The sequence below is a fragment of the Microcaecilia unicolor genome, chromosome 13, assembly GCF_901765095.1.
Source record: "Microcaecilia unicolor chromosome 13, aMicUni1.1, whole genome shotgun sequence".
NCBI lineage: Eukaryota > Metazoa > Chordata > Amphibia > Gymnophiona > Siphonopidae > Microcaecilia > Microcaecilia unicolor.
In genome coordinates, this window is record NC_044043.1 from 33,171,323 (window position 1) to 33,197,765 (window position 26,443).

Sequence of the window (26,443 nt, forward strand, 5' to 3'; positions counted from 1 at the left end):
TGCACTCTTCTTAAATAGTAAATTTCAGATTTTTGTTCCCGTCCTTTAGGGGAAAAAAAAATGACACGAAGGGAAGCGTCGCTAACATTTCAAACAAATGCACACCCCTAGTATCCCTGGTTAAATTCTAGTCATTGTGCCCTCACACTACACTTTAAAGAAATGGGGGATTAAATATGTACTTATGTTTTAGGCTTAGTGTTGCATTTCTACTGCACAGTCAACAACAAGCTAGTGCAAAACAGAAAACACACAATGCTGTTGCAATCAGTGGTCCACATTGGCTAGTTTATTTTCTAGCCTAGATGTTTCTTCCCAAGTCGGTCCTGGAGTACTCGCTTGCCAGTCAGGTTTTCAGGATAGCCACAATGAATATGCATGAAAGATTTGCATATAACGGAGGCAGCGAATGCAAATCAATCTCACGCATATTCATTGTGGCTATCCTGAAAACCTGACTGACAAGAGGGTACTCCAGTACTGATGTGGGAAACACTGAAGCAGATACTCAACAAAATTAAGTCAATTTTGCACCCTTTATTCACTGGTGATGGTATTATAATAAGTTTATATGAAGATGATTCGGAATAAGCTCATTTGCAGGCACTGGTATTTAAATTATTTTTTACTGAATTGAGTATTTTACGTCAGTATTGCATTGCAAAGCCTTAATACGATTCCAGAGATCTCATAGCTCATGCTCAAGAACTTTTTTTTTATTGGTCACTTCTTAAAGGTACCACTACCTGCAAAGACTTCAGTGTCGCATATATGTAAGTGATATCATCAAAATACACTGCTATAAACAGCAGCGATGCAATCCAAGCTGCAGACTGACTGCACCACTTACAGAACACAGCGCTATGGGTTATCAGCCACTGATGCTCAAAATATATCTGTCAGCAGGAAGACCAGAAAATCCACACTACTATAGCACATCTCACAGTCTTACCTTGATTTGTTATGGCGTTAAACAGCTTCTCTGAGCTGGCATCAGAAGCCTTGAACAGAAAAAAAAAAAAAGATAAGATCATTAATACCGAGGAAATGCATTTCTGAGCCAGCACCCATTCCGCAGCAGTCATTATCACGTGCTAACTGTCCACACTGATAGTGAAACGACCCCCAGTAAACAGAGAAGCAGTCCAATCATATGCTTTAAGGGCCATGGCCGCCGCTAAGGACGCTATCACTCTTTAGGAAACATAAGTCAGAAAGAATCCCATAAAAATATTATTTTGAATGATTTTCGTTCTTTTTTTTTACATTAATTCCTCCATCAATGACAAGGATTTGTGGGCTTCTGTTGGCTGATCGATGCCCACACGCTCTGATTCCTAAGCAGCCACTGCTGCTGTGTGGTGGTTGGATGTCAAACAATAGACACTAGACAGCTGTAGTTTCCAGAATACCACCATTAGGTGGTGCTGTTTGACTGTGCTTTACCGCCCAATGCTTCTAGAGATTTTATGGGCAAAAAGTTATTTTTGTAGTGGAGAGAATGAAAGGGACATAAAAGGCTGTTTCTTCACCCTAAGTTCCATCTGCCTAAACTTCTATTTAGTTGTACTATTGCTGCTGCTTAAAGTGATTTAATTTAAACTGTATACTGATGATTTAATTATCAGATACACTGTTTCTTCAGTTGCCTTGTTCATAAACAGTGAGGGTGGGGTAGGGAATCTCTCTGCATTTTTTTTCATTTTCTTATATACATACATACATACATATATATATATATACACACACACACATTTTAGACTTGTAAATAGCAACCATCCACTGAATTTCTGTCAATCTGAATCTATGTCAATTGTGTATATTGATTATCATGAATGATTCTGATGTGATTTTAATTTTTGACTGGCATAATTTTATATTTCATGGATTTCACAGATTTCATATTCAGTTATTTTGGGGGGCTGCTTATGAAAGTTTCACAGAAAGTCAATGAGACAGACAAATAGATGCAACGTAACAGGCTAATAAATGTAGATGAGATAACTGCATATAGATAAGCCAGCGTCCCTCTATGTACTGCAATTTTCCTTCTTGCCTTTTTCTTTGAAAAGATGGACACACATGTTAATTATTGTGGTCTTAATTTTTGTAAGTGCATGAGACAAGGCTTTTGCTACCCTCACTGGAGGTTTATTCTCATCAATAGAAAAAAGAAACAGGTAATTCCACTCCTCAAATGTGAAAAGTCAAGAAGAAAATACCATGGAAAGGCCATCACAAGCAATATAATTCTAAGATTGCAAAAGAACCATGATTTAGCAGAGTACCTGTGCAAAAATCTGTCTGAAAAGTACAAAAAACACCCCATACCTTAATAAAAAGAATACAGTATTATATCCCACTCTCTTTATCCACCTATGTAAATACACACACACACACACATACGATAAATCAACATCTACAGACATAGATAAACCTAACAAGCATATGACCTTATACTATTCAGTATATATTAAATTTACCACTGCATTCAATACCTTCATCAAAATGAGGATTTCATTGACATGTTTCAAAATATTTACTAACTAAAATTCAATTTAATTATACTACAAGGATCTTTCTTGTAACACAAATACTAAATGCATTTCAGCTTCTGTTTTCTAAATCTGATGTGGACAATTACATTTGGACTTTTCCTGGATCTCACACAAGGGTTAGACATCTCTCGCTGAATGTCAGTTGTCATAGCCAATATAAAATTGAATTCCCTTCATTCTCTGTTAGGGATTATCTGGTATTACTCCTCCTCCATGTTCTGAATGATTACCACTGTGTACCGGGTCTTAGATGCTGCTCTCCTAGTCTCTTGTCTGTTTAACTGTGCTATTTTACTTGGATTTACGTAACTAGTAAGCAATGGATTGGGTTATTCTCCGATACTCTCTTTTACAGTATCTGAAACCAAGAAAACTCAAATTAGGAATATGGGGCAAGCCAAACACTTTCAGAAAAATTTATTCTTGCTAGTGTATTTTCATTGTACGTATGTGATAGTGATTATATTTAAACGCCATACAATACACCCTCGAACTTGGCTCCATGTGCTACAAAAAAGAATACATTTTCAATAGCATCATTTTGGTGTCATGTCCCCTTGGTCATTTGACAAACTCATTTTTTTTATGTTTACATATATTTTAGATATATACTTTTTTTGTTGTTGTTTTAAGAACGAACTACATGGCAAAAGAGGCTGACTAGACAATCAGGAAATATTCATGCAGATGCCCGGCCTGGCAGAAATAAGCATACTGGCACCAAAATATCTTTACTGTTACCAGCCGTAGGAAAACAAGGACTCAACCATTCACCAAACCTTTTCTCGAAAGATGAAAAAAAAATAGTCTTCCTAGGCTCAAGATGATAATTTTAAGAATCTTTCAGAAAACCTTCCTAAGGTCCAAGAGATTCTTGTCAGTAGGTTATCACACTGGAGACACACCACTGAGAAAGCTGCTTATAAGGAGCTACCTAATGCATTTTGCATGATCAATTGTTACACATAACACAAATTTGGGAAGCGATTGCTAAAAAGTGATAAATGGATTAAGGAATTCATTTTTTGCAAAGCCACTCGCTGATTCTGACTGAATGCAATACATCAGTTCAACATTCCCCCGTACACAGACATGACATGCAAGTGGCCTTAAGAAGATACCAATATTTTATCGTCATTATAGTCAACATGGAAGAGAAGCCTGGTGGTGAGAGGATGCAAAGGTTCAAATCCTCTCCCACTAAATGTGCCTTATGAATATGGGGAAATCACCCCATTGTCTCAGGTAGACAACTTAGATTTCCTTTAGGGACAAGAAAATACCTACTATAGCAAAATGTACTTTGCCTCGGGCTCGGATTTTAAAAGGCAAACAATCAAACCAAATCCTCACTCCAGGACACTTCTTCCCATTTGATCCCTAAAACTGAACTATCAAATACTCTTTTCAAAGCAGTAGCTCTCTGTTTAATTCTGGCCTAAATTTTCACAAAACAAAGAAAAGTAAACCTTGCCCAGTCGAAGAGAGATATCACACAGCCTTCTCAGCTATAAGACATGCCCTTGCCAGGTGGAATTCCAAGGCAAAGTTGGGGAACAAAATCAAAAAACTAGTCTGAAAGAAATTTATGATCCAAATAAGATTACCACACAGTTCAGCTATGGACAGCTTTATCTCCTGCACTTTCTCCCCCTTAAAATAAATATATTTCAGACTTTAATTGGAAAATCACATTTATTAAATTAAATCTGTATGTGTGTACACACGCACACATGACACACACACATATAAGACAGTCACACATTTCTTTGCTGTGTTGACAGCCGTCTCAGCTGGGTGCACTGCCAGAAATATAGGTCTTCCAACTACTTTTGTTTGGGTTTTTTTTTTTGGGGGGGGGGGGGGGGAGGATTGAGGCATTATGAATTGAATTATTGCTTTTTAAAATGGCTTCAACAAAGCTATTGGCAGCCTGTAGTGATATAAGATACTGTACAGACAAGATTTTCAAATGGAATATGTTCTGCCATAACCTCTACTTGTAAAACAAGAGTGAATGAACACAGCAGGAGGTAAAATGCAGAATCCAAATCTAAATAAGAAGTAAAAAAATGCTTTCCTAGTAAAAGAAGTAACCTGCGGTTACCCTGTGTTGAGTAACATCATCCTCCGCTCATTTTGCACTTGCCCTGAAGTCCAAGGACAGCCAGAAATATATTTCCTTAGTCCAATAAAAAAAGGTCTCACCTACAGATTGCCTGTTATCTTTATTTCTACTTAAGACCAGCAAAAATACTATTTCTCAGCCGACATGCTGAGAGCAGAGCCATTCTGCTTACATTAGGCTCAGCTTTGGCAGTGACTTCATCACCCCGTGCAATGAATATTGATCACTAAATATCAAACTGTCCCTTTTTTGTTTTCATCTCTCTCCCCAAAGTCCCCTGTCTGGGGAGGTGTGTGTTGAGCTGGGACTAGATGGTCCATTTTGATCTCTGGAGAAGAGTCAGGAACGTTACTTAAGCATCACATAGCGTCTCTGATGAAATAGGCAGCTATTATTCCTATCCTATTCCATAAATTATAGGTTGGGGTGGGGGGAGGGCGATATCAGGTATCCTAAAGTCCTTGAAGATGGTGTAGCATTATCAGCCTTAACAGACACCCCGGACAAAAAAAAAAAAAAGACACCAAAGGATCATCCTGGTTTATTTCTGCTGGCTTTCCTCATGCTCCGTTTAGGTTAAATCTATCTCTAGACAGTTATCTATCGATTTGGCTCACACCTTTTTTTGTTGTTGATTTTTTTTTTAAGAAGGGAGGTGCAGTCGCCACCTGTATTCCCCTCTTTTTTCTAACAAGAATTGCTGTGCCTTTCTTATCATTCTCGCCCCTCTTTTGCCCATCCCGAGTGACCAGATGAATCCTTTCAAAGAAAGGCAGCTTTCCCCCCCCCCCCCCCCCCCTTCTGTTGTTCCACACTCGGACATAATGTTTCCTGAAAGTACAATGTGTGACTGGCTGTGCCCGTGAAAAATAAAGCAATTGTAAAGCCACAGATACGCCGTCTCCTCTGTGAAACAAGAAAAAAAAAAAAAAGTTATGCAAGCATAAACGGGAGAAAGATGTATTTTTCACAGGTCGATTTCGTTCGTTTGGGCATTGCACGCTAAAGACAGCGCGGTTCCTTGTTTGTTTTACGGGTGTTTTTAAAGAATAAAAAAAATATTGGTAACACAACGGCTGGTTCCCAGCTACACATTTCTCAACCGTGCACACCACTAAACCCATTATGTATTTCTGTAGATGTCAAGGCATCAGAGGAATCATTGTCAATCCTAAACCAGGTTAAGACTGTCTGAACCTCCCCCCTTTCTATCCTCTCTTCAAAACAGATGAAAAGAGCAAGTGAAACCGGTCTACCGCTTTCTCAAATTCGTGTAACCTCTCTCTCTCAAACCAGACAGGAATTAGAAGCAAAAAAAAAAGAATGACTTTAAATGAATTCAATAAACAAAAACAGTAAACGGTATTCAGGTAAAAACACATTCATGCACAAACACAAAGCACGATCTTATAGCCAAGCCGAGCACAATAACCGAACAGCTTAAAGAAAAAAAAACACGATTGCCTATGCAAGGTTGAGAATAATGCACTGAAACGAACGATGCCTACCTGTTTTCCAAGGCTTGCATTCGATTTGTTTTAGGTTTTCAAAGTGAGAAGATGGGGATTTGCTCCCGTTCTGGTCTCCGACAAGCTACAGTACGATCCAGATTTGGAGGGGAGGGGGGAGAAAGGGGGCAACGTTGTCAGTAGTTTTGCGGGTGCTGGGGAGGAGGATTTCAGCTTCGAAACACAACCGAGACGAATAATCCAGCAAAGGGCGATTTCTTGCAGCCAGTAAACCCCAAGGCAGACATCCTGATGTGAAAACGGGGGGAAGGGAGGAACTGAAAGCTTGTTCTCTCTCTCTCTCCCTCGCCCTTGCAAAAAGAAGACGGTCTCCCGAGATGAGGTGCACAGAGAAGCTCAGGCAGCAGCAGCCGGAGGACAAAGAAAGCCCCTATGCAAGGGGGCGAGAGCCTCCTTCAGCCCCCCATCCACCCTCAGCGCCTGCACCTCGCTCCCCGCAGTCGCCGGCCACTTCTGCTGCTCCCCTTCTAAACCCCCAGTCGGGAGCCAGCAGGAAAAAAAAGCAAGGACAAACCAACCAGCCCCCAGATTTCAAGGAGGACAAAAAGTCAGCAATCGCTTTGTTTTTCTGTCTCGCCCTCGGACCTGATTTTATAAGACTCCCCGATCTGCCACGGCAAGAACAGTTTCTCTGTCAAAACGCTGCAAGGGAATTCCATTTGCAAGATCCGCGTAAGCCGTCCGCGCTCTGGAAGTGGCCGTGCGATGCAGCAAGCTCTCCGGCTGGCTGGGCTTTTGTCTGCTCGCGCAGCCGCCTCTCCCTCAGTGGCTGCATAGGAGCTCCCCGGGCCGGCAGCCTTCCTCTGTGCCAGCTCGCTCGGAGTCCTCCGCATTCCCAGCCTGGCCACTTCCCACAGGCGCAGCCGCCCCTCCTCCCGCTTCCTACACAAGCAGCCTACCTGCCTCTGCTCTGCCCAGTCCCACCTCCCCTTTGCCATGTCACTGCTTCTGACTATTCCCAACCCTCTGGCCCTCCCACCTTGCCGCCGAGAGCTGGCTTTCTTTGCCTCCACCATAAACCTGTCTCTTTTGTCAGGCTGTCCCTCTTTCAGCTCTTTGCCCCATCTCTGACCTTCTGCTCCCGTCTCTTACAGGACATCTCTGTCACTTCTCTTGGTTTTCCAGGAGCTCCATAGCACCTGCCTCTATTCTGTTACTGCCCCTTCATTATCCTTTGCCCTTTCATCTTCCTAACTCATGCACTTTACCCAACTTTTCATTTCACCTCTAGCTGCAGCATTGTTAACCCTTCACCTTCTGGGAGTAATGTGGCTTCTGGCACGAGGTACTGCATCTACTTATTAAGTTATTGTTACTTTTATACACCCAGATGATGGAGCCTCTTCCTCCCTCCCCCATTTGGATGTGCAAAACCCCAAATCAACAAATAAGTGTAGGTGATACCTTTTTATTAGAGAACAAATTTAGGGGGCTGCTGCAAACCCCGAAAGTAGCAGGGTTTGCAGCAGTGGTAAAAGCAACAGGGTAGGTTTATTCTCATTATTGCCTAAGGAGAAAAAATCACCCACAGTTTTGCACCTGCTGTCTCTGCAGGAATTTTTTTTCTGTTCAAAACAATGCACATGGGAGCTGTACACAGGGTAAGAGACATGCCACAGGCGAAACACGGCCTGTGTCGGGCTTTTTAATGTTTTATTAATAAATTCATGTTGATTGTCCACTGATCTGCTCTGTTGTTTTCCGTCTTGGAGTTTACGTATCGCCTGCCTTGCTGTTTTCAAGGGCTATATTGTGGGCAGGCCATTTTGACAGTGGCTGTTATGGTCGGGTGCTTTTTTTGTTGGGGCTATTTTGTCGGGGCCTTTTTGTTGGGGCTATTTTGACTGAGTACCAGAATAATGTATAAACCAACAATGAAACTAAGGTTCCATATAAATGTTGCAGAAGGAATGAATCCACAGAAGCTTAGCTGAAATTGGGTGGCGGGGGGAAGAGGGGTTGGTGGTTGAGAGGCTAGGATAGTGGAGGGCAGACTTATACGGGGTCTGTGCCAGAGCCGGTGATGGGAGGCGGGACTGGTAGTTGGGAGGTGGGAAATACTGCTGGACAGACTTATACGGTCTGTGCCCTGAATAAGACAGGTACAAATCAAGGTAAGGTATACACATATGAGTACAATGTGCAGGACGTCAGACTCACAGAAACAGAACGAAGCCTTGCACCGGAAGAAGAGGACCTCAGCTGGCGGGGGCTGGGGTCCCCCGCCAGCAAAGGTAGGTGACGGCGACGGGGGGGGGGGGTCGAGAGGGTCGTCGGCAGGGGGGGGTCAAAGTTGTTGGTGGTGGTGGTGGCGGCGGCAGCGGGGGGGGGGTCACAAATGGCAGGGGGGTCAGCGGTGCCAAGGGGGGCTAAAATGTGCCCCCTCACCTCGAGCTCTGGACCCCCCTCCCGCCGAAGTCTGGCTATGCCCCTGCCTTGTAACACATCCAGTCAGAAAGCAGGTGGAAGCTAGCAGGCCAGTAAGAAGGTGACATAAAGACACCTTTCTGAAAGGCCAGAAACTGGTGACAAATTTGAAACCACACATTGTTTGTAATTTTATTCCCTCCCCCCCCCCCCCCCCATCTCTGGTTTCCTTTTTTTTTTTGCCCAGGCAGTTTCCCGTTACTCTTTGGACTTCCAGCAGAGCTGCCAAGTTACCCAGTTCCAGGAGGGAGACTTTTGGCCAGTCCTAGTGCTAAACTCACATCTCGAAGCAGAGTGGCATTTGTAATCCCTGATTCTACCCATTAAAATCAGTGCTGTGGGTTCCATAAGGCATCGGGATGAGGTGGGCAGAAATCCAGGACTGGCTTAAAATCATCCTTCTGGCACTAGGTAACTTGGAAGCTCTGTTCCAGCTCAATCAGAAGGAGGAGAGGAAGCTGGCACTGTGAGTCATCATTTCTAATTACCTGGGGATTTTTAAATCCTAGCTTACATTACACCTCCTCCGCCCCAGGATACTTGAATCCATTCATCACAGAAAAAGTCTTTGATTAAAGGCCATACACCAGGCATTCAGGGACCCTAAATCGAGCCTCTAGGTGTTGCAGTTCCACAGTGGAGGGGTAGCCTAGTGGTTAGTGCAGTGGACTTTGATCCTAGGGAACTGTTCAATTCCCACTGCAGCTCCTTGTGACGCTGGGCAAGTCACTTATCCCTCCATTGCCCCTGGTACAAAATAAGTACCTGAATATATGTAAACCGCTTTGAATGTAGTTGCAAAAACCTCAGAAAGGCAGTATATCAAGTCCCATTTCCCTTTCCCTATTTGAGATTCTAAATTCTACATGGAATGTTGCTGTTGCTACTATTTGAGATTCTGGAATGTTGCTACTGTGAGTCTGACGTCCTGCACATATGTGCAGGACGTCAGACTCACAGAAACAGAAGCCTGCGCGGCCGCATTGCTGATCTGCAAGGGCAGGCCTCTACATGGAATGTTGCTACCGTGTTTCCCTGAAAATAAGACACTGTCTTATATTAATTTTTGCCCCCCAAAATGCGCTAGGTCTTATTTTCAGGGGCTGTCTTATTTGTCGGGGAAACATCGGGGTTGGCCCGCCTGCCCTCTGTCGCTCCCGGAACTAACCTTAAATGCCTCCTTTCACCTTCGCAGCAAGCAGCAGCAGGGCAGGCCACTCCTTCCTTCTGTGTCCCGCCCTCGCCTGACGTGACGTCCGTGAGGGCGGGGCAAGGAAGGAAGGAGAGGTCTGCCCTGCTGCTGCTTGCTGCGAAGGTGAAAGGAGGCGTTTAAGGTTAGTTCCGGAAGCAACGGAGGGTGGGTGGAGGGGGGGCCCGGCGACCTCGGGTGGGGGGGCGGCCTTGTCTGCCTCTCGGCGGCCCTGCTTTCAAACAAAAATTTGTTAGGTCTTACTTTCGGGGGAGGCCTTATATCTACCAATTCAGGAAAACCTCTACTAGGTCTTATTTTCGGGGGATGTCTTACTTTCAGGGAAACAGGGTAGTGGAGGAGTAGCCTAGTGGTTAGAGCAGGGGAACTGAGTTTGATTCCCACTGCAGCTCCTTGTGCCTCTGGGCAAGTCACTTAAACCTCCATTGCCCCTGGTACAAAATAAGTACCAGAATATATGTAAACTGCTTTGAATGTAGTTCCAAAAACCTCAGAAAGGTGGTATATCAAGTCCCAATTCCCTTCCTTTTTCCCAAAAGGCCAATCATGAATCCAACCCAGGTCCTTCTGCATTGCAGCGCTCTCAATGAGTCTATAGGCCAACACTTAGATTTAGCATTTGAGCTATCTTCACATAAAGCATGTTAACCTCTGGCCCAGAGCTGTAGCTACGTGGGGTGCAAGTGGAACAGCTGCTCCCCCAAACAGATTTTGAATAAAATGGCACCTATGTGGATCAGCCCTTTAGTTTCTCACTGATGCCTGTTTTACCAAAGGTCTGCTCCCCCGACATCAAAACCTGTCTACGTTTCCGCTCAAGCCCCACCAAAAAATCAATCCCGCCCATGGGCGGTGGAGAGGAATCCAGGTTTGGATTCCTACCTGGGGTTGGCTGGGACTGAGTGTCCCATAACAGTAGCAAAGTCAAGGCTAAGAAATGGGACTTGATATACCGCCTTTCTTAGGTTTTTGCAACTACATTCAAAGTGGTTTACATATATTCAGGTACTTATTTTGTACCAGAGGCAATGGAGGGTTAAGTGACTTACCCACAGTCACAAGGAGCTGCAGTGGGAATTAAACCCAGTTCCCCAGGATCAAAGTCCACTGCACTAACCACTAGGCTACTAGGAAGAGGGAAGAGAGTGAGAGTTCCTGTAGTCACATGGGGAAGCCACCCAGGCACATGCGTGTGCATCAAGGTGTAGCTTCTTTCGATCAGATCACTTTTCAGCCCACAACATTTTAAAAATATTAAGCCAGGCAACTTCCTCAACTGTAATTCCCTGTATTCAAGAATTATTATTAAATTGCAACATAGATTACAAAATGTGACAGCTGAACTGACTTACAGTTCTAAAAAATAATGATAGGGTCGGGTCACTCCTTTGTTATGTAAAGGCACGTGATGGTTTTAAATAAAGCTGTTTGTTGCACAAAATATTGCATGGTACAACTTCCCATTATCTTACCCGGATTATTGCTCATTCAGCCACCAATCAGCTCATTTTTCAATTTTATTTACATGGAAGTATCCGATTAATAAGGATGTTCATTGTAAAAGTATTTTTAGACAGTGCTTTTAACGTTCAAGCAAAAAGTCTGGAACTCTCTTCCATTGCGGATCAGAATGATCCCTTCTTACATTCTTTTTCGCCAAATGTTAAAATCTTATTTGTTTTCAAACTATTTAGGGTTTAACATAATGGGATCAATATTCAGCCGGCAGCAGTGATGTTCTTTTTGCCATTACTGGTGCTGTTCCTGGATATTCAATGCCAGGCCATGACCGGACCTTAGTGCTGAATGTCCGTGTTTATGCAACCAGCTGTCTCTTATGCAGTTTAACCGGTCAGCAGCCATTCTGGCCGGTTACATACCTACAACTGGATATTCAACTCTGGTTCCCGGACGTGGCCCCACATTGAATACTCAGGAACACAGCCGTTAGTGGATATAAAAATGCTAACCGCCATCAGATGAATGTCAGCCGGCAGGAGATCCTGTCAGTCACTTATGACCTTTATTGGACACTGTTGGAAATAGGATACTGGACATGATGGACCTTCGGACTGACTCAGTATGGCATTTCTATGTTCTTATAACTGGATGCATCAATTAGTCATAAGTACATAAGTATTGCCATACTGGGAAAGACCAAAGGTCCATCAAGCCCAGCATCCTGTTTCCAACACTGGCCAATCCAGGACACAGATACCCGGCAAGATCCCCAAAAAGTACAAAACATTTTATACTGCTTATCCCAGAAATAGTGGATTTTCCCCAAATCTATTTAATAATGGTCTATGGACTTTTCCTTTAGGAAGTCGTCCAAAGCTTTTTTAAACTCCACTAAGCTAACCGCCTTTACCACATTCTCTGGCAACGAATTCCAGAAGCCTGTATTTGCTGTTGAGGTTTATTTACTAAAGGACCTCGAAATACATAGTTTTATCGCATTTTAGCTACCCTGACATTCACTGAACTGTAGTATTTGAAAACCACTGTTCAGTGAATACCAGAATACACTATTCCTGGTGCTGGGCACATGTAGATATGGGGATTTTAATGTGTTTCTAGCTACCTGACACCTCAGGCTCATCCCAAAAAGAATATCTTTATTAATCTTGCCCTAGAGTCAAATGTGGTACATCACCCAAAACAAGAGATGAAAAGAGTCCCCTAACCTGCTTATAATCGAAAGAGAAAAACGCCTATATTGCGACCCAAATCTGGAGATGGGCGTCTTTCTCCCATGGGTGCCCAAATCGGTATAATCGAAAGCTGATTTTGGGCATTTCCAACTGCAATCCGTCGCGGAAACGGGTAAAGTTGACGGGGGCGTGTCGGAGGCGTGGTGAAGGCGGAACTGGGGCGTGGTTATCGGCCAAGGAGAAATGGGCATCTTTAGCTGATAATCGAAAAAAAAGGCGTTTTGATCGCGATTTTGGGTCACTTTTTCTGGACCTTTTTTTTTCACGAATAAGTCCCAAAAAAGTGCTCCAACTGCCCAGATGACCACTGGAAGGAATCCGGGATAACCTCCCTGGACTCCCCCAGTGGTCACTAACCCCCTCCAACCAAAAAAAAACCCACTTTAAAAACTTTTTTCCAGCCTCAAATGCCAGCCTCAAATGCCGTACCCACCTCCATGACAGCAGAATGTGTTCTATCCTGTGACAGCCTTTCCCTGGTTCCGATGTGGCTCTCGGGTGAGTATGACACCTTTTCTGTTAAGGGCACTGCAGAGTCACATCAGCAATGTATTGTGGTGGGTGTAGGGTATAGGGCTCCGTGATTCCACTAGCTTGTGTTACATGCTCACGATGTTGGTAGTTGGTAGGCTCTACTCCCATGGTGCTTTTCCCTCTGCTTACTGGGTCAGAGTGTGCCCTGTTTTGTTTCCGGTAGTCCATGAGGTAGTGGCCATTTTTGTAAGCCAGTTTTAGATCCCTTTCACGTGTTAGCCACGTTACAGAACTTAGTTCTTACCTTGAATGTGGCTGAAAGAGGGCATTGTACAGCATTCTGCCAGCTCTGACCTACTGCTCATCTCAGTACCAGGGAGACTCGTTGCCAGTGGGGCACAACCTCTGATCTGCAGTTAACTGTGAGTAAGCATGCTTATTCCAATAAAGGACGTTTTCAGAGAGATTAGTCTTCAGGTGTCAACTGGTGTGCCAATGTTATATAGCAGCAACAAGTCCTAGAGGCCTGCGTGTATGCAGGTCCCTGGATCACTTTTAGTGGGTACCACAGTACACTTCAGCCAGGTGGACCCAGGCCCATCCCCCCCTACCTGTAACACGTGCTGGTAAATGGGAGGTCTTCAAAACCCACTGTACCCACATGTAGGTGCCCCCTTCACCCCTAAGAGCTATGGTAGTGTTGTACATTTGTGGGTAGTGGGTTTTAGGGGAGGGGGGTTGGGGGCTCAACACCCGTGGTAAGGGAGCTATGCATGTGGGAGCTTTTTCTGAAGTCCACCGCACTGACCTCTAGGGTGCCCAGTTGGTGTCCTGGCATATCAGGGGGGCCAGTGTACTACGAATCCTGGCCCCTCCCATGACCAAATGGCTCGGATTAGGACGTTTTTGAGCTGGGCGTTTTTAGTTTCCATTATTGCTAAAAAAAACAAACGCCCAGCTGAAAAATGTCCATTTTTTTGATAATACGGTCTGTCCCGCCTCTTCACATACCCGTTTTTGGACATAGACGCCCAGGGAGATAGGCGTTTGCATTCGATTATGCCCCTCTAAGTCTCATTTCTGCCATCCTACACCTTCCTTTGGAGTGCAAATCTCAAATGGGGGAAGAACAGTTCTTAGTGTTCCTGTCCTGACATTGCAGTCACCAAAATTATACCAGCTGACCCCAGGCTTAAATTTGCCCCTCATGTGTGGGGGCAAAAGGAAGCCTGGGGTCAGTCGGTGTCACTTTTGATGATGGAACTGATGGATAAGGGTACCAGGAGATTGCTGCTTTCCCATTTAACCTCCAGCTCTCACACCCAACACATTAAAAAATACGTCTTAGAACCCTTTCCTTCCCTATATGTGGTGAAACTCTGAAAGCATCCCGCAACCCCTGACCAATCTCCACTGACCATCTCTCTGGAACCAGCACTAATAATTTCTTCAGTGGCCGTGCTGGAAAAACTGAAATATATCCAGCTGATGTCTAAGCTCACCGCATTGCGTAAGGGACAAATAACTCAGCATCAGAAGATCTGTGACTTATATAATACTTGATCATCCCACAACATGAGCCTATAAGCATTATATATACAGATATACAGGCTTACAAGGTAAAGTTTGCCTTTTTACGGATGACACCAAGGTTTGCAACAGAGTGGACACCCCGGAGGGAGTGGAAAGCATGAAAAAAGATCTGAGGAAGCTAGAAGAATGGTCTAACGTTTGGCAATTAAAATTCAATGCGAAGAAATGCAAAGTGATGCACTTAGGGAGTAGAAATCCAAGGGAGACGTATGTGTTAGGTGGTGAGAGTCTGATAGGTACGGACAGGGAGAGGGATCTTGGGGTGATAGTATCTGAGGACCTGAAGGCGACGAAACAGTGTGACAAGGCGGTGGCCGTAGCTAGAAGATTGCTAGGCTGTATAGAGAGAGGTGTGACCAGCAGAAGAAAAGAGGTTTTAATACCCCTGTAAGACGTTGGTGAGGCCCCACCTTGAGTATTGTGTTCAGTTTTGGAGGCCGTATCTTGCTAAGGATGTTAAAAAAATGGAAGCGGTGCAAAGAAAAGCTACGAGAATGGTATGGGATTTGCGTTACAAGACGTATGAGGAGAGACTTGTTGACCTGAACATGTATACCCTGGAGGAAAGGAGAAACAGGGGTGATATGATACAGACGTTCAAATATTTGAAAAGTATTAATCTGCAAACGAACCTTTTCCGGAGAGGGGAAGGCGGTAGAACTAGAGGACATGAAATGAGATTGAAGGGGGGGGCAGACTCAAGAAAAATGTCAGGAAGTATTTTTTCACGGAGAGAGTGGTGGATGCTTGGAATGCCCTCCCGCGAGAGGTGGGAGAGGAAAACGGTAACGGAATTCAAACATGTGTGGGATAAACATAAAGGAATCCTGCTCAGAAGGAAGGGATCCCAGAAGCTTAGCTGGTGATGGGAGGCAGGGCTGGTGGTTGGGATGTGGGGATAGTGCTGGGCAGACTTATACGGTCTGTGCCCTGAAAAAGACAGGTACAAATCAAGGTAAGGTATACACAAAAAATGGCACATGTGAGTTTATCTTGTTGGGCAGACTGGGTGGAACGTGCAGGTCTTTTCTGCCGTCATCTACTATGTTACATTATGTTACTATGTATATATACAGATGGCTACAGGGGTAGGGCAGGGGGGGGGGAAGGGAGGAGGGGAGGAGAGGGAGGGTTGATGGGGTTTGTTTAATGGTTAGTACTTAATGTCAATAGTTCAAACAGTTAAAGCTTTGTGCAATGTTACCAAGTTATACCAATCAGAAGATGGAACTGTATTAGATGGTATTGATTTTGTATGATTATGAAAAAATGCATAAATAAAAACTTTAAAAAAAAAAATAATAATTTCATCAGCACCAAAAAGGACGTAACAGATCTCCAGCTCAATGGGGCTGATTTTTAATTGCTGGGGTTTAACTGGCTTACTCGCAAAAGTCTTGAAATTTCACCCATATAACTAGTAAAAAAAAATAAATGAAGTCCAATATACAAGGACACTGTTTATCTAGTTCTTGTTAATTTTCACCACAGCAGTTGAAACAAAAATAATTATGGCCTCTCACATGTAACACCACCTTTAGGAACTTCAAACTGCTGTAAAATAATTAGACTTTGAGCCCGTCATGAAGGTTATAGTTTCCAGGAGATGCAAAAAAAGTCCCTCCTTCCATTCACAGATAGGGAGTGCCATGGGGCGGGAGGAACAGGAATATGTCTAATTATTTCAGTTGTAATTTTTATTTCTATTGTTATTAGTGTCGGTCACATAATAACTCTACAGAAGTCTCCATAGAAAGCTGAGCTCTGCTGTATGAGGTCTCCTACCATAACTCCACCCCATCTTAAGGGATCACTGAGGGCTACATGTGTAAATTCCTACAGTCACCAGCTAATATGTCTATATAAAAAGTAACTAAATGCTGTTAAAGTAATTTTTACTTTAATATTATTTCATCTTTGCCCCTTTATATATAGGTCTTTAATAACCTCCCCCCACACACACACACACTCACACTAGCGGCGTGGGCAGGATTGATTTTTTGGTGGGGCGAGCAGAAACGTAGACAGGTTTTGATGTCAGGGGGGAGCAGACCCTTTGGTAAAACAGGCATCAGTGAGAAACTAAAGGGCTTATCCGCATAGGTGCCATTTTATTCAAAATCTATTTGGGGGAGCAGCTGTTCCCCTTGCACCCCATGTAGCTACACCTCTGGGCCAAAGGTTAACATGGAGGGGCACTACACAGTACAAATGTGGACACCGCCTCTGGTTCTATACTTAATCCAACATCCATGTCCCCTTGCCATGTTTTATCCCTAAGCTTCATAATAATTCAGACTGATCAAAATCAGTGAGGCTCTTATCAAAATGTCCAGCCAATCCATTATCATTGATGTTAGAAATAAAACTATGGCCAACCTATGCAAATTGCCTCAACTTTCTCAAAAGCATGATGTAGCTGTTCTGCTGCCATTCTGTGCATGTTACTCCAGCCTTTTGAACATCTGGTGCAGCTGCTTCATCGCTTTCTGCCCACTGGTTTAAATTCTCCCCCTTTGTCTACCTAAAATTACAGTGTCCTGGACAGTGGCGTAGCTATGTGGGGCCTGGGCCCCCGTAGATTTGGCCCTGGACCCCCCTGCTGATGACCCTCTCGACCCCCCCCTGCCACCAACCCGCCGTCGCCGTCACCTACCTTTGCTGGCGGGGGACCCCAACCCCCACCAGCCGAGGTCCTCTTCTTCCGACGCAAGGCACGTTGTACGTGCAGGACGTTAGACTCACAGAAACAGAACGAAGCCTTGCGCCGGATGAAGAGGACCTCAGCTGGCGGGGGGGGGGGGGGGCAGCGGCGCCAGAAAATGTGCCCCCTCACCTCGGGCTCTGGACCCCCCTCCCGCCAAAGTCTGCCTACGCCCCTGGTCCTGGATACTGGAGGAGCAAACGTTCAAACCTCTGGTCCTCATTTCTTCTACTTACTCTTAGCATCAGGGCTGTTGCTAGGTATGGGCAAGACAGGAAGCTGCCCAAGGCTTCAGGCTCAGGGAATACCATATGCCTTATAAGAGGGCATCTAGCAGTCTATGAAGCCAGTGTAGCAGCAGCAGTGCTCCCGAAGCTTTACACTGCCAACCGTGTCCTTGGATAGGAACTGTGGTGGGTCAACCACATCATCAGAGAGGTTCCTAACCCCACTTCAGACTGCCCAAGGTGCCAGCTAGCCTGGCAGTGAGCCTGATCATAACTGTGTTCTATCCGTCTTAAACATTTGCTCATAGTGAAAGTTTGACTAGTACTGATTTTTTAACTTTCCTTTATATTTCACTAGTGGCCCTCGGTCTGAGGTGCAGTGACATCAACATTGAGCTGCATGTGCAGACCCCTTTGGGATATAGATAACCAGAAGGAGGAGTGGCCTAGTGGTTAGGGTGGTGGACTCTGGTCCTGGGGAACTGAGGAACTGAGTTCGATTCCCACTTCAGGAAACAGGCAGCTCCTTGTGACTCTGGGCAAGTCACTTAACCCTCCATTGCCCCATGTAAGCCGCGTTGAGCCTGCCATGAGTGGGAAAGCGCAGGGTGCAAATGTAACAAAAATAAAATAGATACTATTGGAGATTCTACATGGAATGTTGCTATTCCACTAGCAACATTCCATGTAGAAGCCTGCGCGGCCACATTGATGATCTGCGGTGATCTGCAAGGGCCGACTTCTACATGGAATGTGCAACATTCCATATAGATTCTCAAATAGTAGCAAGAGTGGAGGAGTGGCCTAGTGGTTAAGGTGGTGGACTTTGGTCCTGGGGAATTGAGTTAGATTCCCACTTCAGGCACAGGCAGCTCCTTGTGACTCTGGGCAAGTCACTTAACCCTCCAGTGGGAAAGCGCGGGGTACAAATGTAACAAAAATAAAATAAAGTCTGTGTGTTAAATTACTGGTTTACCGACTTTCCATATTTCACCTCATAGCCCTTTGGTAGTCACAAAAGCTCTGATTTTGTCCGTGTCTGATTTTGTCTACTTTTCTCTTGCTCATCAAAACATCCAGACACAGAGAGTCCTGACAAAAATCTATATTTACTGCAGTCCTGGAGAAGGGTTGCTTCCCAGCCTGATACTTCTCCAGTGTCTGGGAGATTAGTCCAAAAGTCTTAGGTGAAAGAGGATAGCTGCTGACGCCAGGCAAAACCTTCAGCCTGGCATCTGGTGAGCCAGCCAAAGCAGAACAACTTTGTACTGGAAATCTGAGAGGAGTTGCTTAAAATTCCAAGTCAGAGCTAGCATGGCAAGAGAGAACTGATCCAAGACATTTGGATTTTTGTGTAAGCTGAAAATATCAACCAAAAAAAAACCCAAACAAAAAACAAGCTGGAGAGAGCCTCATCTGGAGTCTGAGCCACATCAAGGCTTGTATACAATATGAAGCCATATCTTTTGCTGTACGCTTCTAGAAATCTGCTCTAATTTCTTGCCCGCCTTTGCCTTTAATTTATTTATTATTTATTTATTGCATTTGTATCCCACATTATCCCACCTCTTTGCAGGTTTACAATTCATCGTGGATACTGGAAATAGAAGTGAGTAAACATTTGGTTTACAGAGGGTTTTGTGTTACATGCTGGTGAAATTACATGATGCTGTTAAAGCAGAAAGACATTATAAGACAGTTCTGGAAGTTTTAAAGATTATACAGTTACACATGTTGATCTTTGTGATATATCTTGTCGAAGAGATAGGTTTTCAATAGTTTGCGGAAATTATTCAATTCATAGACCGTTTTCAGGTTACGTGGCAGCGCGTTCCAGAGCTGAGGAGTAGCCTAGTGGTTAGTGCAGTGGACTATGATCCTGGGGAACTGAGTTCAATTCCCACTGCAGCTCCTTGTGACTCTGGGCAAGTCACTTAACCCTCCATTGCCCCTGGTACAAAATAAGTACCTGAATATATGCAAACCGCTTTGAATGTAGTTGCAAAAACCTCAGAAAGGTGGTATATCAAGTCCCATTTCCCTTTTTGAGATTCTACATGGAATGTTGCTACTATTGGAGATTCTACATGGAATGTTGCTACTATTGAGATTCTGTTGCTACTATTTGAGATTCTACATGGAATGTTGCTATTCCACTAGCAACATTCTATGTAGAAGCCTGCCCTTGCAGATCAGCAATGCGGCCGTGCAGGCTTCTGTTTCTGTGAGTCCGATGTCCTGCACGTACGTGCAGGACATCGGACTCACAGAAACAGAAGCCTGCGCGGCCGCGTTGCTGATCTGCAAGGGCAGGCTTCTATATGGAATGTCGCTAGTGGAGGAGTAGCCTAGTGGTTAGTGCAGTGGACTTTGATCCCGGGGAACTGGGGTCACTTCCCACTGCAGCTCCTTGTGACTCTGGGCAAGTCACTTAACCCTCCATTGCCCCTGGTACAAAATAAGTACCTGAATATATGCAAACCGCTTTGAATGTAGTTGCAAAAACCTCAGAAAGGTGGTATATCAAGTCCCATTTCCCTTTTTGAGATTCTACATGGAATGTTGCTACTATTGAGATTCTGTTGCTACTATTTGAGATTCTACATGGAATGTTGCTATTCCACTAGCAACATTCTATGTAGAAGCCTGCCCTTGCAGATCAGCAATGCGGCCGTGCAGGCTTCTGTTTCTGTGAGTCCGATGTCCTGCACGTACGTGCAGGACATCGGACTCACAGAAACAGAAGCCTGCGCGGCCGCGTTGCTGATCTGCAAGGGCAGGCTTCTACATGGAATGTCGCTAGTGGAGGAGTAGCCTAGTGGTTAGTGCAGTGGACTTTGATCCCGGGGAACTGGGGTCACTTCCCACTGCAGCTCCTTGTGACTCTGGGCAAGTCACTTAACCCTCCATTGCCCCTGGTACAAAATAAGTACCTGAATATATGCAAACCGCTTTGAATGTAGTTGCAAAAACATCAGAAAGGCAGTATATAAAGTCCCATTTTCCCTTTCCCTCCCAGACAGAAGCTGCAATGGACAAATGAGCCATTTTCTAATGCATTAAGTGGTGCCATGAGATTTATCAAGATAGTTGATTGTTCAGACATTTAAGGTTCCCAAATGGTGTTGGTCAGCTTTGCAATACCCTGATCTTCTGAGAGAGAGACTGGCATCAGCTCAGATTCCAATTTACTTGATCGTTCTCCTGGAGCAAAGGGCATGAATTTCTTGGAGACATGACTAGGAAAAGCAAACTGAAACTACAGTATAAATCGATGTAGCTGCGATTTCTGCCACAATGCCCTTAGTAGTTTACAAAGACAAATAGGTTGGAAACAGGCGCCTACCTGGCCTTCAGAAATAGTCAACCTTTTATAAACTTACTCTCCCCATGTAGAAGTTCCATGCCATGGGATAGCGTCAGCGTACATAGGATGAGGAGCCTACACAAACACAGCCAGACCACAGTTTGAAAGTGAACAAAAACTCTAATTGTGTGGTTCAAAAGAAAAAAAAATATACAGAAACCTGTTCCTCTCACACGGCTGTTAGAACAGGAGTAAACATAAAGTAGCTTGGAGTTCAATAGCAATTAAAACCGAGGGTCTGGTTTCTACCAAACTACGGAAGAATCAGTGTGCGCTTTGCAAAGCAAGAGATTTTCCCAACTCACAGCTACTCCTCTAGTCCTTCAAAGCTATGTTTTGTAGGAGTACTCTGGATGTCTAGTTCTTCCTGCTCTGGTCCTCTCTGTCTTTGCCCAGTCCTGGGCTTTATTTCTGCTGGCTGAACCATGTCCTTTTGTCTGTCCTCTTAAAGTGGCCCTGTGAGGGAGTGTGTTTCAAGGGGACCGGTATCTTTCAATACACTCCGTGACATGTCATATGTATAAGTGCCTCCTCCAACCACATAAATGCTTTTAAATATTGACCTCAGGAAGGTTAACTGATCATAGTTTCAAGATGAGCCTCAAGGACTAGTCCAGTGGCTTGGTGACAGTGTTGCACACTGCGGTGCATGAAGGTCCCCAGCTTAGCCCCTGAATAAGATCTCCCGCTATCTGCGTCAGGGGCTGATCAAGAAGACACATTCACAACCTCTGGGGGAAACGAGTTGTGGTCATTACTCTAAAGTAAATGGCAATGTTCTCAATTGGTTCAAGGGGTTCCTAACCACACGATCATACCAAGTGACATCTAACTCGACTACATCAGCCACATGGATATCTGAATGTGGAGTTCCACAGGGATCCCCCCTTTCGCCGACTCTATTCAACTTAATGATGATACCCTTGGCTAAACTATTATCCAAACAAAATCTCAACCCATACATACGCAGATGACGTAACGATTTACATCCCATTCAAACATGATTTAAAGGAAATTTCCAACGACATCAACCAAAATCTTCATATCATGCATTCATGGGCAGATACATTTCAGCTGAAACTTAATGCAGAAAAAACCCAATGCCTAATACTCACCTCACAGCACAATACGAACAAATTCACCTCCATAAACACACCAAACCTGTCCCTCCCAATCTCAGACACCTTAAGAATTCTTGGAGTTACCATCGATCGACATCTAACACTTGAGAGCCACGCGAAAATCACTACCAAGAAGATGTTCCATTCAATGTGGAAACTAAAACGAGTAAGACCTTTCTTCCCTAGGACCATTTTCCGTAACCTGGTACAATCAATGGTGCTCAGTCACCTAGACTACTGCAACGCACTCTATGCAGGCTGTAAAGAGCAAATAATCAAGAAACTTCAGACAGCCCAAAACACTGCAGCCAGACTCATATTCGGTAAATCAAAATATGAAAGTGCTAAACCCCTACAAGAAAAACTACACTGGCTCCCACTCAAAGAACGCATCACATTCAAGATATGCTCCCTAGTTCATAAAATCATTCACAGAGATGCCCCAGCATACATGTCAGAGCTGATAGACTTACCAGCCAGGAATGCCAAAAGATCATCCCGCACATTCCTTAATCTTCACTTCCCCAATTGCAAAGGTTTAAAATACAAACTAATGCGTGCGTCAAACTTTTCCTACCTGAGTGCACAGTTAGGGAACGCATTGCCACGCAACTTAAAAACGATTCACGAACTAACTAACTTTCGCAAACTTCTGAAGACCCATCTCTTTAACAAGGCATACCAAAAAGATCAACAAATGTGAATGTACTCATCTCCTCCTATATATATTCAGAACTGTTCTCATAATATCTGCTTGTTTTTATCTCTACCATGCCATCCAAAGTCTTCTATGTAACATAAGTGTCTATTTTCTATCTACTTCCACCAAGTATGATATATTGTAAGCCACATTGAGCCTGCAAAAAGGTGGGAAAATGTGAGATACAAATGCAATAAATAAATAAATAAATAAAATAAATATCACGGGTCCAATACCAAGTATAACAGCTTGGTTAGACTCCAGTTTTTTCTAGGACCGATATAGCTATTGAAACTCATATGTATGATAGCACATGCTGTGTTCCTTGCTTTATCTCATTGGGTTCCTGGTTTTTGGCTTCCTAAAAGAGTTAAAACTGGGTAACAAGTCATTGGTTTTGAAGTAGCAGAGTGAACGAAGTGCGCAGCAGTCGCAGTAGGCATTATAAGTGGCTGCCAGGGTGCCACAGTATCAAGTTTTATGATAAAGCACTCGGCTGACACCAGAAAAAAAAATATTCACTCCCCCTCTTCCCTCCCACCCCAGAGCCATCTTTTTTTCACAAGAAGGCTTTTTACACTCATTAAATGCAACCTTATCTCTGAATGAGTGCAATCCTCAGCAAATGACAAGTGCGCCTAATCTCATTTTCTGACAAGCTATTCTGACAGCACCTTCCTTCTGATTTCAGAGACATGTAGTGAGACGTATATTAATGTGTCAATCATCACCCCTAGGAAGAATGAAGGGGAAAGGAAAACGTAGGAGCGTTTGTGAATGCGAAGGAAGCAGGAAAGGAAGGGCAGAGAAAGGCTTTGAAACTGCAAGGCTGGAAAAAGAAAGGTATCATAAGTGGCCTTTAGGGCAGCGCCATCCATTCCCGCTCCTCCCTGCCAAATAAATGAATTTTAATTTGCTGTTGCTTTCCTTGGAAGATGGAAAAAGCAGGCTGGTGATCCTTGCTTAGCAGATTTAAGCCATTTACCTACTTTTTTTTCTGTGAAAAGAAATTGTTGCTGTTTCCTGACACATCAAAGGGAAGGACCACTGAGGCCCTAAATACTAATATACAGCAATATCCACAAAGGAGCTTTCATTACACACCAGTTATATGGGTAAACCTACATGTGCACAGTTTCTCTGGAGTAAGTGGAGGTGTTTCCAGGGACCTGGTTGGCAACACTTACAAACTTACTTGGAAAATTCAAGCATATGGGTGTAAATTAACCCTAAAGATTTGTGCATGCCAAGCAGCAGGTGCACATGTGCGCACTGAGTTTTTACTTTTGTAGCGCCGGTATGTACCCGGCGGTAATCGGGCAGTTCCACTCACTGCCTAGTTACCACAGGGTTAGTGCGGTAAGGGCTCCTCCCTGAAATGGCCGCATGCTAAGTGCTTCACTAGTCACTATTAAAAAAGAAAGACCTACCTTTTGCCACAGCTCGGTAAAAGGGGACCTTAAGGAGCTGTGCATGTAAATTGTAATTATTGCCAATTAGTGCTCATTATTGCTTGTTAAGTGCTGTTAACGCTGATTGGCTTGTTAAACCAATTAAGTTACTTGCATTGTTATAGAATACGCTTGGATTCTGGCACAGAACGCTGGGCGTGCTATTTAGAATCCGGGGGTTAGTGCGCAAAGTTGAGCATGCAAGTTATAGAATATTGTGACTTAATTTGATAATTAGCTACCAACTGGTGTTACTGAGCGATTATTGACTATCATTGGTGTCAATTGGCACTAATTATTAGTTGCCCACATAACTGTGCCTAGTAGGGATTCTGCAAATTGTGTGCACAAAACTTATAGTGCACAACTGCAAAGGGGCATGAACATGGGATGGGGCATGGGTGGGTCAAGGGCGTGCCTAGCAGTTGCGCACATGGGTTATAGAATACTACATAGTAACATAGTAAATGGTGGCAGATAAAGACCTGTACAGTCCATCCAGTCTGCCCGACAACATAAACTCATTACTACTACTAATTTCTGTAGCACTATTAGACGTACGCAATGCTGTACACTTGAACATGAAGAGACAGTCCCTGCTCGACAGAGCTTACAATCTAATCAGGACACACAAACAGGACAAATAAGGGATAAGGGAATTACTAAGGTGGGAATAATAAAACATAGGTACTGAACAAGTGAGTGGGGTTAGGAGTTAAAAGCAGCATCAAAAAAGTGGGCTTTTAGCCTAGATTTGAAGACGGCCAGAGATGGAGCTTGACGTACCGGCTCAGGAAGCCTAGTCCAGGTATATGGTGCAGCAAGATAAAAAGAATGGAGTCTGGAGTTAGCGGTGGAGGAGAAGGGTGCAGATAAGAGAGATTTACCCAGTGAACGGCGTTCCCGGGAAGGAGTGTAGGGCAAGATAAGAGTGGAACGGTACTGAGGAGCTGCAGAGTGAATGCACTTGTAAGTCAATAAGAGGAGTTTGAACTATGATGAAACGGATAGGGAGCTACTGAAGTGGTTGAGAAGAGGACTAATATGAGCATAGTGACACTAGCGGAATGTAAGTCGTGCAGCAGAATTCTGAACAGATTGAAGGGGAGATGGCTTAGTGGGAGACCTGTGAGAAGCAAGAGGTGATAAGAGTTTGGATAAGGGTGCTGGTAGTGTGCTCAGAAAGGAAAGGACAAATTTTGGTGATATAGAGAAAGAAACAACAGGTTTTAGCAGTCTGTTGAATATGTGCTGAGAAGGAGAGAAGAGAGTCAAAGATGACCACAAGGTTAAGAGCTGATGAGACAGGGAGAATGAGAGTGTTATCCACAGACATAGATAATGGGGAAGAGGAGAGGCTGGTTTAGGGATAAAAGTAAGAAGCTCAGTCTTGGTCATGTTTAATTTCAGATAGCGGTGAGACATTCAGGCTGATACTTTGGCCTGGATTGCTGCTGAAATTTCTGGTTTGTGGAGGTAGATCTGGGAGTCATCAGCATAAAGGTGATACTGAAAACCATGGGATGAGATCAGAGCACCAAGGGAAGAAGAAAAGATGGAGAAAAGAAGAGGTCCCAAGACAGAGTCCTGAGGTACACCAACTGATAGTTGGATAGAAGTGGAGGAGGATCCACCAGAATCTACAGTAAAAGTGTGATGAGAGAGATAAGAAGAAAACCAGGAAACAACAAAGCCCTGAAATCCAAGTGAGGACAGCATATCAATGAGTAAGCGGTGATCAAAAGTGTCAAAAGCAGCAGATAGATCGAGAAGGATGAGGATAGAATAGAGATCTTTGGATCAGGCCAGGAACAGGTCATTGGAGACTTTAGCGAGTGCATTCTTCTGGACACGGCTATCGCCTTGTTGCACTGTTCCGTCACGTTGAGATCTTCAGACACCATCACCCCAAGGTCCCTTTCCGGAGTCAAGCTTACCATTCTCTCCTTTCCTATCCGGTACATCTCTTTTGTATTTCTGCACACCAAGTGCATCACTCTGCACTTCTTGGCATTAAACTTGAACAGTCAGCCGTGGAAGAGCAGGACGGCGCACTCACTAGATAATCACAATGCAAACAACCATTGTCGGTAGTCCTAGACTAAGTTCTCCTGATGACGTGATGGCGAATCACATGATGTGTTGAGAACAAGAGCGAGAGAATTTGAACGAGAAAATGAGAAAAAATTAATTCAATATGAAAAAATAAGAATATATAAAAGTCGAATGAAGAAAACAGG

The 26,443-nt window shown here is 44.0% G+C and overlaps 1 protein-coding gene across 5 annotated transcripts in view; it reads right to left on the reverse strand.

Annotated features, from left to right (window-relative positions):
* Window positions 1-26,443, reverse strand: part of AUTS2 (activator of transcription and developmental regulator AUTS2) — a 1,384,488-nt gene that overhangs the window by 189,957 nt on the left and 1,168,088 nt on the right. For 4 of the 5 annotated variants that reach the window (XM_030186244.1, XM_030186241.1, XM_030186242.1 and 1 more), the window contains exon 5: window positions 953-1,001. In XM_030186244.1, the coding sequence (XP_030042104.1) occupies window positions 953-1,001 (49 nt within the window). Of the gene's footprint in view, window positions 1-952; window positions 1,002-6,194; window positions 6,212-26,443 lie in introns of those variants that run through there. The other variant, XM_030186245.1, reaches the window with a different exon arrangement.